The sequence below is a fragment of the Adiantum capillus-veneris genome, chromosome 6 (assembly GCF_014529385.1).
Source record: "Adiantum capillus-veneris isolate H3 chromosome 6, ASM1452938v2, whole genome shotgun sequence".
Taxonomy (NCBI): Eukaryota; Viridiplantae; Streptophyta; class Polypodiopsida; order Polypodiales; family Pteridaceae; genus Adiantum; species Adiantum capillus-veneris.
Genome location: NC_140936.1, coordinates 64,810,457 through 64,825,509, shown reverse-complemented (window position 1 = coordinate 64,825,509; position 15,053 = coordinate 64,810,457). Strand labels below are relative to the sequence as shown.

The 15,053-nt window shown below is 46.0% G+C and overlaps 1 protein-coding gene across 2 annotated transcripts in view; it reads left to right on the top strand.

The window, feature by feature from the left end:
* Positions 1–14,279, top strand: part of LOC147455625 (uncharacterized) — a 92,859-nt gene extending 78,580 nt beyond the window's left edge. The window contains exons 3-5 of one of the 2 annotated variants that reach the window (XR_015188391.1): positions 10,715–10,867; positions 11,597–11,830; positions 12,152–14,279. Coding sequence is in view for 1 of the 2 variants with exons in the window: in XM_086514361.1 (XP_086370487.1) it covers positions 10,715–10,867; positions 11,597–11,779 (336 nt within the window). In the remaining variant the exon portion in view is untranslated. Of the gene's footprint in view, positions 1–10,714; positions 10,868–11,596; positions 12,094–12,151 lie in introns of those variants that run through there. The other variant, XM_086514361.1, reaches the window with a different exon arrangement.
* The last annotated feature ends 774 nt before the right edge of the window (positions 14,280–15,053 follow it).

Below are 15,053 nucleotides of genomic sequence, written 5' to 3'. Positions count from 1 at the left end.
GCATTGGTTGTTTCTTTGAGTAATAACTCCAACTTGACCTATGATGGTGTGCGTGGTTCTATCCTCGATGAGGAGATTAGACGCAAGTCAAGTGGGAGTGGCAGTGGATCAGCCTATAATGTGCGTGGACGCAATGAAAAAAGGCAAAATGTTGCAAATAAGCAAAGAAATCGCAGCAAAAGCAAAGAAAAACAGCAAGACATCACTTGCTATCAATGCGGAAGAAAGGGGCATAAAAAGCCCGATTGCAGATATTTTAAGAAAGAGCAGGAGCGCAAGAAGCAAATGAATGCAAAAGGCAAGAAAAATGACAAAGAGGGCAGCTCTACCCCTAAGGAAAGTGAGCCTGAAAAGGCAAATGTGATCTCTAGTGTTGTCATTAAAGAGATTGATGAAAATGAAGACACTAGTGATCTTTATGTTGCATCTTTAGATCCACATGTCATGACTGTTGAGGATATGCATATCACTAAGCATGATGTGATAGATGCTTTGCTTTCTACTCATGATGGCCTGTTACAATCTTGGATTGTTGACAGTGGTGCCTCTTTTCATGTAACTCCCTCTTTGGAGTGTTTTGCCTCATACACTGCAGGAAACCTTGGAAAAGTGTATTTGGGCAATAACTATGCTTGTGACATTGAGGGAGTTGGCACCATACACCTGGCACTTGATAATAGCCAGGAACTCACCCTTCATGATGTTAGATATGTGCCTGGTATCAAGAAGAGCTTGCTTTCAGTTGGGCAGTTGGATAGCAGAGGCTTCTTCACTACATTTGGTGGTGGCATGTGGAAGATCCAAAAGGGATCTATGCTTGTGACTAGAGGCAGTAAGAAGGGTACTTTATACTATCTGCATTGCAAGGCATTACCTGGTCGTTTTGTTGCAATTGCAGAAGTGCAATCACACATGGAGCTTTGGCATAAGCATCTTGGACATATGAGTCATAAGGGACTGCAGACTCTTTCCTCCCTTGGTAGGATTGATGTAAAAAGCTCTAAACTTGATTTTTGTGATGATTGTGTACTTGGGAAGCATGCAAAAGCTTCTTACTCTCATGGAGCCTCTAAAAAGGCTAGTATTTTGGATCTTGTACATTCTGATGTATGCACAATGCCAATAAAAATTCATGGTGGTTCTTGTTACTTTGTGTCTTTCATTGATGATTGTTCACGTAAGCTATGGGTTTATTTGCTCAAGGACAAGAGTGAGGTTTTAAATGCTTTTAAAAACTTTTATGCCTTTGTTTGTACTCAAAAGGGTTTGAAACTTAAATGCATACGTACAGATAATGGGGGGGAGTATGTTTCTAAAGATTTTAATGTTTTTTGTGATGAGAATGGGATTAAAAGGGAGCTCACTGCCCCTTATAATCCATCTTCAAATGGTGTGGCTGAGCGTATGAATCGCACGTTATGTGAGAAGATTCGGTGCATGCTGTCTACAACTAATCTCTCGCAATTGTTTTGGGGAGAGGCACTTAAAACCGCGGTGCATATATGCAACCGATCTCCACATCGTGCACTTAATGGTGGCATCCCTGAAGAGGTTTGGTCTGGCAAACCGGCTTCATATGACCACTTGAAAGTCTTTGGTTGTGAATGCTATGTACATGTGCCTGTTGACTTGAGGACCAAACTCGATATGAAATCCTTGAAAGGCATCTTCTTGGGCTATGGAGATGAAGGTGAAATGGGATATAGAGTTTGGATTCCGGGGTCACATAAGGTAATTCGCAGCCGGGATGTGGTATTTAATGAACCTAAGCTGCTGAAAAATGCCACATCCAGTGACTTTGATAAGAAAAAGGTGAAATTTCAGCATGATCAGTCACTTTCACAGCCATTTTCTACTGAAAATTCAGCTCCCTTTGATGCTGGTCATGAGGGTCAGCGTGTTATCATTGAGCCAGATGATAATGGACAGCAAGGGGATGTTGAAATTCAGCCTGAGGGTCAAAATCAGCATGCTGAAAATCAATTACAGCAGGGTATAAATGCTGAAAATCAGCCTCTAATTGATGGGGTTAATGTTCCGCATGATGTAGAACCCTTGCCGGTTAATGTAGATCATTGGGTGAGGCGGTCTACACGTGTAAGAAGACAACCAGAGAGGTTTCAGCCCTCTTTGGATTGTGTCTTGTTGACGGATGAGGGAGAGCCTCTTACATACAAAGAGGCCCAGTCATGTGAAGATAAGAGTAAGTGGGAGCTTGCTATGAAATCTGAGATGCAATCATTGTATGCAAATAATACATGGGAGCTTGTGCCTTTGCCCAAAGGAAGGAAAGCTATTCCTAACAAGTGGGTTTATAAGGTCAAATGTGTTAATGACAAACCCAAATACAAAGCACGTCTAGTTGCTAAGGGTTATGCACAGAAGGAAGGCATTGATTTCCAGGAGATTTTTTCACATGTGGTAAAGATGTCCACTCTCCGTGTGTTGTTTGCTTTATGTGCTATCTTGGATTTGGAGCTAGATCAAATGGATGTGATCACTGCTTTCTTACATGGTGGCTTGGATGAAGAGCTGTATATGCAGCAGCCTGAGGGTTTTGTCATTCCAGGGAAAGAGCATTTGGAATGCAAATTGAAACGTAGCTTGTATGGGTTGAAACAATCCCCTAGACAGTGGTACAAGAAGTTTGATACTTTTATGCTCAACCATGGGTTCAAACGCAGTCATGCAGATCACTGTCTTTACACTAAAAAGGCTGAGGATGGAAGCCTTATTGTGTTGGTCCTTTATGTGGATGATATGCTACTTGTAGGAAAGCATAGAGCGACATTAGATGCATTGAAGAAAGAGCTGAATTCAGCCTTTTCTATGAAGGATTTGGGTGCAGCTGAAAATATTTTGGGCATGTGCATTAAGCGAGATAGAAAGAAACGATTGTTGTTTCTCTCACAGGACAAGTACATCAAGAAGGTACTTGAACGTTTTCATATGGCTGATGCTAAGCCTCTTGGTGTGCCTTTACCGCCACACACAAAGCTTAGCAAGCTTGATTGCCTAAAAGATGATGCTGCCAAACAAGTCATGAAAGGGATTCCTTATGCATCCGCCTATGGTTCTTTGATGTATGCCATGGTTGCTACCCGTCCAGACATTGCTCATGCAGTGGGAGTTGTTAGCCGGTTTATGTCCAACCCTGGCAAACCACATTGGGAGGCAGTGAAATGCATCTTTAGATATTTGAAAGGTACACAGGACATATGTATATGCTATGGTGGGAGTACACTTGCGCTGCGGGGTTATTGTGATTCGGACATGGCAGGTGATCTTGACACTAGGAAATCTACCAGTGGGTATGTCTTCACACTTGCTGGAGGTGCTATTTCTTGGTGTTCAAGGTTGTAAAAGATTGTCGCACTGAGCACTACAGAGGCTGAATATATTTCAGCCACAGAGGCTTCTAAGGAAGCCATATGGCTTGGCAGGTTGGTCAGGGATTTTGGTCTTCCTGCACATGCTCCAGTGCTTGGTTGTGATAGTCAGAGTGCTGTATGCCTGGCTAAGAATGCCATGTTTCATGCTCGTACCAAACACATAGATGTGCGGTACCACTTTATACGACAAGTCTTGGATGATGGTCTTGTCTCATTGACAAAGATCAAAACACAAGACAACCCTGCAGATGTCCTCACTAAAAGTCTTGCAAAGTCTCAACATGAGCATTGCATACGCTTAGTGGGAGTTGCTTAAAGGTACCACATTGGGCCTTTAAGTGGGAGGTTGTTGGGGGTAAAGGCCCCTTGTGGCCCCCTTTTCTTGTATAGTGTACACATACTTATACTTAAAACTCACTTATAAGTGAGTACACACATTTTTTATTAAGTGTCCGGCCACAACTTATAAGTGTACTTAAATAAAACAAAGAACCCTCAAAATGTAGAATCGTGGGTTTCTTACGTTGGAGCTCTCTCTCTCTCTCTCTCTCTCTTTCGATCTGCTGCGCACCCTACTTCCTGCAGTGTGTGCCCATCTCCTCCTGCTCTCACACACTCCCTGCGCTCAACACGGATGCATGGCAGCACTCTGGTTTTGTGAGGTCCTCAGACAATCTTGCCTTCTCTAGATCGGACTGCAGAGTGGGAGGAGTGAATCTATCGCGGATAGATCGCTTCTACACTAGTGACCACTTCAGTAACTTGGGAGGATAAGTGGGCATCCTGGCAGGGACCTCCTTCTCGGACCATGCACCAGTGATCCTCACAGTGGCAGACATGCAGAGGAGTGGGAGCACGATGCTCCGCATCCCAGAGAGGGTCTTGTTGTACTCAGCACTCTGAGAGAGGGTAGAGGCTCTCTGGATAGAGGGCATGGACAGACAGGATTCTCCTGCAGACAGAGTGGCCTCAGGCCTAGCTCAGATTAGCCACTTTTTTCTTCAGGAGTCTCTGGCTCGTCGGGCTGCAGCGAGAGAGGCGGAGCAGTGTCTCAGACGGGGCATTGCTTCATTACAGAGGATGCAGGAGCAGCATCCAGACAGTCCATGGTTGGAGGAGCAGTTACATCAGGCTCGACAGGAGCTTGCTAGCACAGAGGAGAGGCGTCATGAGTTTGCTTTCCACCGACAGGCATCTCAGTGGACTCAGGTGGGTGACAGAGTGACTGGTGCTTTTTTTGAGACAGTGGGACCTCGGCACTCGCATGCCAAGGTCAGTCAGTTGAGGAGGCCCGATGGGTCAGTTGCTTGTGAGTCCGAGGATATGCGTGCAGTTGCTACTGACTTCTACCGCGAGTTACTTTCTGTTGAGCCCGAGTCAGAGCGGCAGGATGCATGTAGGGAGCAGGTTTGGGCACAGATGCCATGTCTTGTGACTGAGAAGATGCGTCAGAGGCTAGAGATGCCGCTTCAGCTTGAGGAGCTGCACACAGCTCTTAGGGCCCTCCCCCGTGGTAGCTATCCAGGTGAGGATGGGTTGACTCCCAGCTTTTTCTTGGAGTACTGGGACCTGCTTGGCCCAGATCTCTGTAGTGCTTTTCAGAACATTTTGCACACAGGAGTGATGCTGACAGCATGAGTGAGGGCCTGATCTACCTCATTCCCAAGGAGGGTGGCTCCTTGGATGAGATTCGACAGCGGCGCCCCATCACCATCCTCAACTCAGCCTACAAAATTCTTGCCAAGGCTCTGAGTTTGAGGATTCAACCACTTTTAGAGAGCCTTATACATGGGACTCAGACAGGTTTTGTCAAGGAACGCAGTATCCTTGACAACATCTTTACTTTCAGGGAGGCTTCTGCCTTGGCACGGCTCCGTGGTGAGGACCTTGTGATTCTTCTTCTCGATTTTGAGAAGGCATACGACAGAGTTGAGTGGGAATTTCTAGAGGGCACTCTACGCAGGATGGGCTTCTTAGATGCTTGGATCAGAGGGGTGTCAGCCTTGTACAGACTTGTACAGACAGGCTCACAGTCAGGTGCTTTTGGCAGGAGGTAGAGGTGATCGCTTCATGCTTACACGCTCGGTCAGACAGGGCCGTCCTCTTGCCCCCTTTCTCTTTCAGTTCTATGCGGAGGCGATGAGCAGATTTTTGGTGTCACAGCAGGTTGGTCTACGAGGCTTAGCACTCCCTATTCGGGGAGATGAGCTACTGGACGCTGAGTTTGCCGATGACTCAGCCTTGTACTTAGATGGCCAGGAGGCCAATCTTCACAGATGTGAGCAGGCTTTGGAGACCTTCTGTTGTGCATCGGGCGCACTGATCAACTGGAGAAAGACAGTGGCTTTCTCGGTTGGTAGTGCTCCTGTGCCAGATTGGATGCTAGGAGAGGGTTTCGGGTGGATTCCCCCAGGGACTGCAGTTCGGTACTTGGGTTGTCTGGTTGGTTTGGACTTGTCTCCCGAGCAGCAGATTGCTCCCCTTCTCCTGTCCATCAGGAGAAAGTTGTTACATTGGAGCTCAGCACGACTTTCTCTGGTTGGCAGAGTTGTAGTTGCCAACCAGGTGTTGTTGGCGACTATGTGGTACATCACTTCCTGCTGGATCTTCTCGAATTCTTGTATCAGCCAGGTAGAGAGGCTGATCAGGAACTTCCTTTGGTCAAGACGTGACACTCAGATAGCCCGAGCCAAGGTGGCTTGAGCCAAGGTCATCACGCTTCCTTGTTCTCAGGGAGGGCTTGGGATCATTGATCCAGCACAACATGGCAGAGCCCTTCTTGAGAAGTTCATAGTCAGAGGACTTCTTCCAGGTGAGGAGCCTTGGAAGGAGTTCTTGCTGCAGAGGCTTCGTGCCAGGGTGTCTCAGTCAGGAGGCCCTTGGCAACCTTTGACCAGATGGATCTTTACAGAGATGCGCAGAGTTGGCTTGAGCAGGAGACTGGAGGACCGCTTCGTTGTGAGTTTGCTTCGATCTTGGGAGCTCTTACGGCGTGGCCTGGAGCAGAGACAACCGACGTGCACGGAGGAGCGCCTACGGCAGCCCCTCGTTTGGAACCCCATGGTTAGCACTCAGAGAGGCCACTTGGTTGGTAGTCGGCCTCATGTTTCCTGGGATCCCATGGCAGCAGGTCCAGCGCGCTCTCTAGGTGACTGGCTAGAGTTCACAGGTTTGTCAGAGGAGTGCAGCGTTTCCAGCTACAGGGCATGAGAGGTGTGCAGAGCATGTGTCAGGACATCTCAGAGTCAGTTCCAGCTGAGTGGCTCACGCCTCTTGAGTCAATAGTGGGAGCCTTCACACTATTGGAGGTTCTCATCTCAGTCAGGGCTTGCTCAGAGACTGTCCCAACCCTGTTCTTCGAGCTTCAGGGTGGGGGACGACTGCAGCGAGTTACAGTAGAGGCCTCGCAGGTAGCAGAGTGCTGTTTCCAGAGGATCTGAGTAGCGGGCATCTGTGGGAGGACTTGCGTCATAGACCCTGACCCAGCAGCTCTTGAGATTGGACACTGGAGGCTATGGGCTTGGGAGTGTTGTCCACTGGCACGAGTACAGTGGGATCCTGGTGAGTGGTTAAGGAGGGACCCCTTCTCTTCTGCAGACCACTCAGGAGTCCCTTTCTTTCAGTACTGTTCGGCTTGGACGTCATATACTTGCAGCACAGAGAGAGGCCCCCCCCCCCCCCCCCCCCCCCCCACCGCTGTAGCACGTCATTGGCAGGAGGAGGGTCTCACAGTCGAGTTCTTGGTAGCCTTTTGGGAGAGGCTGTGGGACTCCAGACAGCCGAGGCGCGTCACCTTGTTCCAGTGGCTGGTCGCACACAGAGCTACAGCAGTAGGGAGCTGGCTAGTGTCTTTGGGACTGTCCCTTGGCTCAGCAGGTGTGGCTATGAGTTCTTCAGCTGATGCCTACTCTCTCCACGGCTCGACAATACACTTGGGGGGCAACGGCTTGGTCCACTCTCACGGGCCCGGTACTTCAGATTGAGCTATCTTCCACCAGCAGGATGATAGATACAGGGGGGGCGACCTACACTCTAGCCTGCTACAGAGCTTACTCCACAGGAGTGGTGTAGTGAGAGAGAGGAGTGTTGGGAGCTCATCAGTGGCCTGACACTGTGGTTCATCTGGCGGGCCCGATGTTTCCGCATCTTTGAGGCTCGCCCTATGTCACCAGCAGAGACTGTTCGTGACTTTTGGCTAGAGCTGATCCATACTCCCAGAGGACAGCTTGAGGGACTACAGGGCAGCTCCGACCGCATGCATTTTCAGCGTGTAGACACCGCAGAACAAGTCCTGAACCTCGCAGATCTCACCTTCCCACAGCAGATCCTCGCGGCACGGTTACCTCAGCCAGCATTCACAGATTCAGCCCGCTATTCGCAGATTTCAGCACCTGCGCTTTCAGCGCGTTGTCGTTGCATCGTCGCCATCGCTATCGTCATCGCTGTCGTCATCGAAATAGAGTTAGAATTCAGCAGATTTAAGATTTGCAGATTTCAGCCCTATGTCAGCGCGTCGTCATTGCATCGTCGCCATCGTTGTCGTCATCGTTGTCGTCATCGAAAGAGTTAGAATTCAGCAGATACAAGATTTGCAGATTTCAGCCCTTAGCGTTTTCAGATTTCAGCCAGTCTCATCGCCGTCCTCATCGTCCTCGACATCGTCGGCAAGTCCATTGCATTGTAGAGATTTGTGCAATCAATAGTAGACCGCTCTCGCCATAGAGAGTGGGGCCTTCGGAGGAGGGTTTGACAACATTCTTGTGTTGTATTCTTCTCTCTCTATCTCTCAGTCTCAGCACCTTCATTCACAGTGTTTGCCACTTTGTTTGTGATCATTTGCACTCTGTCACTAAAGGAAAGGAAGGCTCTCCCTTCCATAAGTAAAAGGAACCTTGAGCATAGTTCGGAGCACTCATCTTGAGCAAAGTTCAACATTCATTTCCGTTGCACCTTACAAGAGGAGCTTCACAGCATCGACGGAGACTACAACAAAGGATTCAAGCCATACTATCTCGACATCCAGAGTACAGATGAGGATGGATTCATCACCCATTATATCTCTCTTGTATTTTGGCACCCAATTGTATCAATCATCACACATACCCCACACAGTTCCAGCTAGTAGCACTTCTAGATTCAAAATAGTATCTCTTTTATTTGTACTCAGATATGGTATCAGATTCACCATTTTGTAACAGATTGGTCTCATAGGTCATTTTGGCCTTTTGAAGACGTTAATTTCCTCTCTCTCTCTCTCTCTCTCTCTCTCTCTCTCTCTCTATGTGCGTGTGTGTGGGAAAAGGGGCTGTATGCTGTGTACAGAAGAGACCTCTGGAGATGCTCAATGACCTCTGTGTGTGTGTGTGTGTGTGTGTGTTGGAAAAGGGGCTGTATGTTGTGTATAGAAGAGACCTCTGGAGATGCTCAGTGGCCTATCACCCAGAGGAAGTACAAAAGTGGGCTCTCGATGTGTAGGCTTTGTAAACATCAAGGTGGCCTGTATGATGAATGTAAAATGAACCAATGGCGGTGCATAATGTCACGTGATGTGGGCATGATCCCGACGGAACAGAATTGATGATCTCGCCCATGTGTAAAGAAAGACGCATCGACGTTGCTTCGTTGCCCTGGAGGAGCCGGCTGAAGAATCCCATTGATTGCGAAAAGTATCTAGCAGCTATGTCTAAATGGTTGTCAAAATGGTCAACGTAGGGAAGGACCAAGAGCCCAGAATGTGGGCACACCGAGTTTTCCACATGGTCGGTGAGGTGGATGCCGGGTTTGCAGGAGAAGCCTCCTCCCAAGGGAGACTGTGTACTCAAGAAAGGGTAGAGGGGCTCCATCATTGCTCAAGAAAGGCCAATGTGTCACGTGCACATCTAACGCTATGTGCATGTGGACAAGCTACTTCATGACAAGGGTTCAATTAGCTTAGGAAGTGTTCTGGCACCTTTGTGAGTCTGTTCGCAGAGGCCGTGTATGTCCAGGCACTAAGAGTAGTTGCATTTCCTCTGGTTGCACACCGCATGATCATGGGATTACAGTCAGTATCCATCAGGAGCATTTTACATTGCATAGAACTCATTTTCCCTATTTTAGCCATTTTTCACTTATTATTATTAAGTGACTTTGTTGGGAAACTGGGTAGGGCAACGACGAGGACTGCTTGTTGATCAGGTGAAACCACCTTGGAAATCGTGACTTCCATGATGGTGAGTGTCAGTGATGCTAAAGACTAGAGTCTCTTGCTGAGCAACAATTGGGGCTTCTGAGAGGGGATCGAAGCACATCCACCATCCTTGATGAGAAGGTAAAGGAGTTTGTCCCTCGATGCAGGCATGCCAGTAAGGTGGAATGGCCTCATCAATCTCTCGCATACGGGCATCAACCCCTCTGCGGATGCTGTAGGTTGCTTCAATAACATGTGCCCCAACCAAGGAAGCATCTGACCAACGGTGTAAAGAGCTTGCTGGCCCGTCATCACATCCAGCCTAATCACTGTGAGTCCTCTCGCCTAGCTGACGACCTTTTGCATTTGTCATATATGCGTTCCATACAAGTGGCTGCCTCGCTACCGGTTTTTGGATGCATGCCACTGGTTGGCTTTTGTGAAAACATTACTTGGTGTAGGGTTAAGCTTCCTAATATCCATGAGTGGTGCTAATGCTGTAGATGCTTTGTTCTATTTGTGATTCTTTTGTGTTGTTACTTGTGTGCCAAATAAATATTATATTGATTGTGAGCGACATATTGGCTCGTTTCTAGTTCTATTAGCCCGAATCGTTGCAGATACCTTCAAGATTCCTTCCATTCTTCACAATCTAGAGTAAAACTTTCATGCAAGAGATGGATCCGAATCACAGACGTCGCGAGCAATGGACTTGATTGTTTTCCACTAACCATCACACCCATGCCTTGTCGGTGACTCGGTGCCCATCCCATGAAGCCCGCAATATAGCAAAAAAGAATACTCTGCCTGTTGTTATTCCCCTCCCTCACCTGGACCTGGCACTCATTGCTCTTGACACCATTGCATGTCAGATGCGGCGGCACCTGCAGAGACTCGTCGCCTCCTACGGGCACCAGGCCCTTGCGCTCCTTCGCCTTGATAGCGTTTTCGTTTCCTTTCATTGCAGGCAGAATCAACATTGATTCTCCTCTTCCTTTCTATTTTAAAAATCGTTGGCACATACTGTCATTCTTTGGTTTGGTATAAAAAAAGCTCTTGTGGCTCTGACATGGCGGTTTTTCTTTTTGTTGCCCAGCAACCAAGCAAAGTTTGTTTACTTGTAATGTCTGACTCTCATAGGTGACTGATGCAGGTGTATGATTACCTTGCTCAAACGCCAGCAGGTACTCAATCACGAGATGTGTTGCACAATTTCATTGAAAAAGTAGAGAAATACAAGCTAACAAAAGGGGAGCGTCTTCAAGCCATGAATGTCAGGCCCTCATCAGCAGTGGAAGTTCATCTGGTAATACTCTGTATGTGAAGCTAACAACAACCCACCTTGATTCTAGCTACCCGTTTATTTCAAAAAAAAAAAAAAACCCAGCCTGAAGTTAGTGAGCTTGCAGTGCTGACATGATGTGGCTTAGTGAGAAGCTTCATGCATCCAGCTAGAATACGTTTTTCTTCTTTTATTGTTTGTCCTTTTCGTGTGTTGGAACATTGGCTTTTTCTGTAATGGTGGAAGGTATATGGATGGGGAGTGGTTTTAAAGAAATTGCACAGTGCTTATCTTAAGTCATTACTTTTTTATTTTATGATGGACAATTAGTGCTTACTTTACTGTATCTAGTTAGGAGTACGTCCTTGGTGTCACAAGTTGGACTTGATGCTATGAAGTATAAAAAAGGTTTTCAGAACAGAAAGCTAGAATTTTGTAGCAAATTGATAGGTTGATTTTTAACTGATCTGAGTTATGAGGAGGTCCTTGAGATTTCATAGAGATAATGAGCTCTGCACAGAATATGAAAAACGGAACTCCAGAATAGTTCTGGATTTCTGGGGAAGCAGTTCTTAAAGAGACTAGGCAAGCTTTCAGCAAGATTATTTAGAAGTACACATTTAATTATCCTTAAACAAAAAATGAAGTATAGTTATAGTCAATGCAAATCTACAGTCATGGCAGGGATTGGATTTTCTTGAATCTACCTGAATTGCTGCTAAAATATTAGTGTTATTGGTTGTCATTTGTTAGATTGTGGAAGATTGCGAAGAGAGGATGACGGTGGAGTCTGTGGAGCAGTTCTTAGAGGAGGTAAAGATCTTGCCGCAGCCTCCAGAGAAGCCAGAGGAAGAAGTGAAAGAAGAAGATGATGGGGCTGAAGATGAGAATGATGATGCAGAAGAGGGTGATGAAGAGGAGGATATGGAGGAGTGAGATTTTATGGTCGTTGAGACCTACGGCCATCCCCTTTGTAGTCTACACCAGGTTTACCAGTTCATAATAGTTTTCAAAAACATTTTGTAACATGTGAAACTTTATTTGTTTGTGTACCTTGTCTTTTAGTATAAAGGCTGATGTATGAAGTTTCACCAAGCTTGTTTGTGAGACATGAAACAAGGTTGTTTATTTGTGTGCTCTCCTCTTTTAATCGGGTGACAAAACAAGAAAGCTTCAACCATTATTGCATAGTACTAATGGAAATGACGAAAGAAGTACGCTACTTATCTCGTTGAAGTTACTTTAGTCTACATGTGGCTGAGCAAATGCAATTATGGAGTAATATCTAAATGTTGTGATGTTTAACAGGATCCACGTTTATAATGCCTACGAAATAAAGTTTGATCTCTTAAATCGAAAGTTAGTGAGTCAGCTTGAGGTGGCAAATCGGCCTACAACACTAGTGCAATGTGAGTCATTTGGGGCTTGGCAACAACGATCCCTATATCGGCACTGACCTGACCACTATGATGCTGCACACTTTGGTGGAGAAAGTGGTCAAGGCACAAAGACTCAAGGCTCCAATAGCACAAGCTAGTGGTCCTTCAACAAGCAGTGTGGGTGTTTTGGGTCCACCGTATGCAGGGGGAAGTGACGGTTGTGCCAGAGGCTCAAAGAGGAGTGGGCAGATGTAGCTGTGTTTAGCACACGTGGCAGGTTTGCATTACATGCTACCCACGTTGGCAGGTTTGCATTAAGGGCTTCTGACCTAGGATTTGGTGTGGACACTACATAAGGGAATAACACATCGGCATAGAATATCTGGAGACACCTTGGTGTGACATTTGCCATAATAATACACACGGAACAGAAGTTTGTGTATATAATGGCTGAAGCCAAAGAATGGGCAGTCTCCAGTCGACCGGGTATGGGTCGAGCAATGGACAACTTTCTTAGCCGGTAATATCACCCCAAGCTCCCATATACACACCAGCTGCTCAACCCCATCCCCCGGCAGTGTATGCTCAGTTGCCAGCCTATGCAGCTCCTATGCTGGGAGAACAATATTTAACACCACAAAACATGTAATAGTATTTGCCACAAGGGTGCGCCAAACATGCAATAGTATTTTCCACAAGGGTGCAGCCAAGGCTGCACTCATCGATATTATCATCAGTTAGTTGTTGCCAATGCCGAGCCAGCCGCACCAATTGAACAAGCCAAGAACCAGTCCAGCATGGAGGATTTGACAGAGGCTTTGGCCGAGGTTATGGCCAAGGCTGAGGAAATCAGAGTGGCGGTGAAGGAATAGAGGATGTTATTATTGAGGTATTGAGGCAGTTTCTATTGTGGAAGTAGACAACCTAGGACCTCCTTTATCGGTGCTTGCAGTACCCAAAAGTAGAGCTTCAGCCAAAGGTGGGCTTGCACTTCTTTAGGCACATCAAGGCTGGTCAGCAAGCGGCGGTCAAGTGGGCCAACAGCGGGAACAGGTTATCAAGATGGTTAAAGAAGCTTAAATGCGGATGCAGACAAAAGCACGCTTGGCTTAGCAAGCAACCAAGAAAAAAAACCAGTCCTAGGCATTGGCCAATGCTATTCCACTAAATATACACTGGTTAAGCAGGACTAGCAAAAGTCTCGGTCAGAGTGCAAGGCACATGAAGTGCAGGACGAACAAGAGGCCCAGTGAGCAAAAGAGGTGCTAGAACTTGCTGTCAAAGAAAGCAATCCACAATGCAGAGTGCATTTGTAGTATTTGCTTCATAGGGATGAGAGATTTGAAGCAAACTTGACTAGGAAGCAGAAGAAGAAGGAAATTGGTGAGTTCTCTCTATGGGAGCAGTTGAGGTACTTACCTTTGTTGATGATGACAACGCAGTTGCTTTAGTTGGTGCCAACATTTTGAGAATGACTGGTGAAGGAAATTAACCAAGAGGCCAAGCAGGGTTGACCCAAACTGGTTCAGGAAGAAGCCGCGCTAGAAGTGAACAATGTAGAAGTTGTGCAATTGTATTTGATGAGCAAGTTCCTGTTGTCAGCATACAAGGAGTAGCTATGCCGAATGTCTTGCGGGATGGTGGCACTGGGGTAAATGTGCTATCAAAAGTGCTTTGTGCGTAGTCTAGTGTTAAGGAGCTTGAGCCAACACCATTTGTAGTAAAGATAGCTGACCAAAGAAGAATACAACCACTGGGCCTTGTTTTAAACATCTAGAGGTTCAAATAGCTTGCATGCTGTTCATCAATGCGGCTGTAGAATGGAGGACATCAGTGGAGCCTATCAATTGTTACTGGAAAGGCCTTGGATTCAACAAGCTAGGGCAAAGCAAAATTGGGCAGTGAACACATTGAGAATCCAAAAGGCAAACGCAAGATAAAGGTTTGTGTGCATGCCATCAAAATGTGGCACCTAGTGTGGCCAAAGTATGCTGAGGGAGTATACCTGGAGGATCTGTATATGACCGAGAATTTGAGATTTTTTGACTTGTTTGAGATAGATGTTGCCAAATTATTATAGAATCATAACAAAGAGGAGACAATAGTGCCTAGGATATGCCGGTACATTGATTAACTATGAAGGATGCAGACATGACTAAGGAAGAGATTGCTGAGTTAAAGAAGTCTAAAATTAAGGAGGTATTAGAGGATTGGCTAATGCAACAAGCAGTTTTTGTAACAGCTGAAGGCCACAATCGGCTACAGAAGAAGACATTAGAAGCTCCTCTAATGCAAAGCTGAAGAAAACGCTTTTATGAAAGATTGAATCTCATAACTATCAAGCATCCTAAGCCAGTATGGATTAGTGCCGATTTGCTCAAAACAGAGCTCGAGGAATTGCTTAACACTAGTTTGGTACCAAAACAGGACACTTATCTTTTTTTAACAAATTTGAATTAATAGCTACTTGCATTAGATAGTGTATTTAAGAAGATCTTCGACATGAAATATGTTAGCTAGATTGTCTTTTAAAAATGTAACCTTGCATTCTAGAAGCTACCATGATCAAGAACTATACTAATCAAGTTGACCCTCATAAGAATGCGATTAAAGCTTTAAAGAGATCAACTTTATAAGCTCAAGAAGCGACCTTGTAGAAGATTTTACGCAAGTTTTCCATAACTTTGTTATAGATAATTGAAAGTTCCATGTGCAAAAAGAAAATCACTTGCGAGTATATATAATAATGGAAAGTTCTACATGTTTCATATGGCCATTTCAAGCATATCATTGTATACAAAGGAAAATATGTTTTTGATGTATTTGTGAGT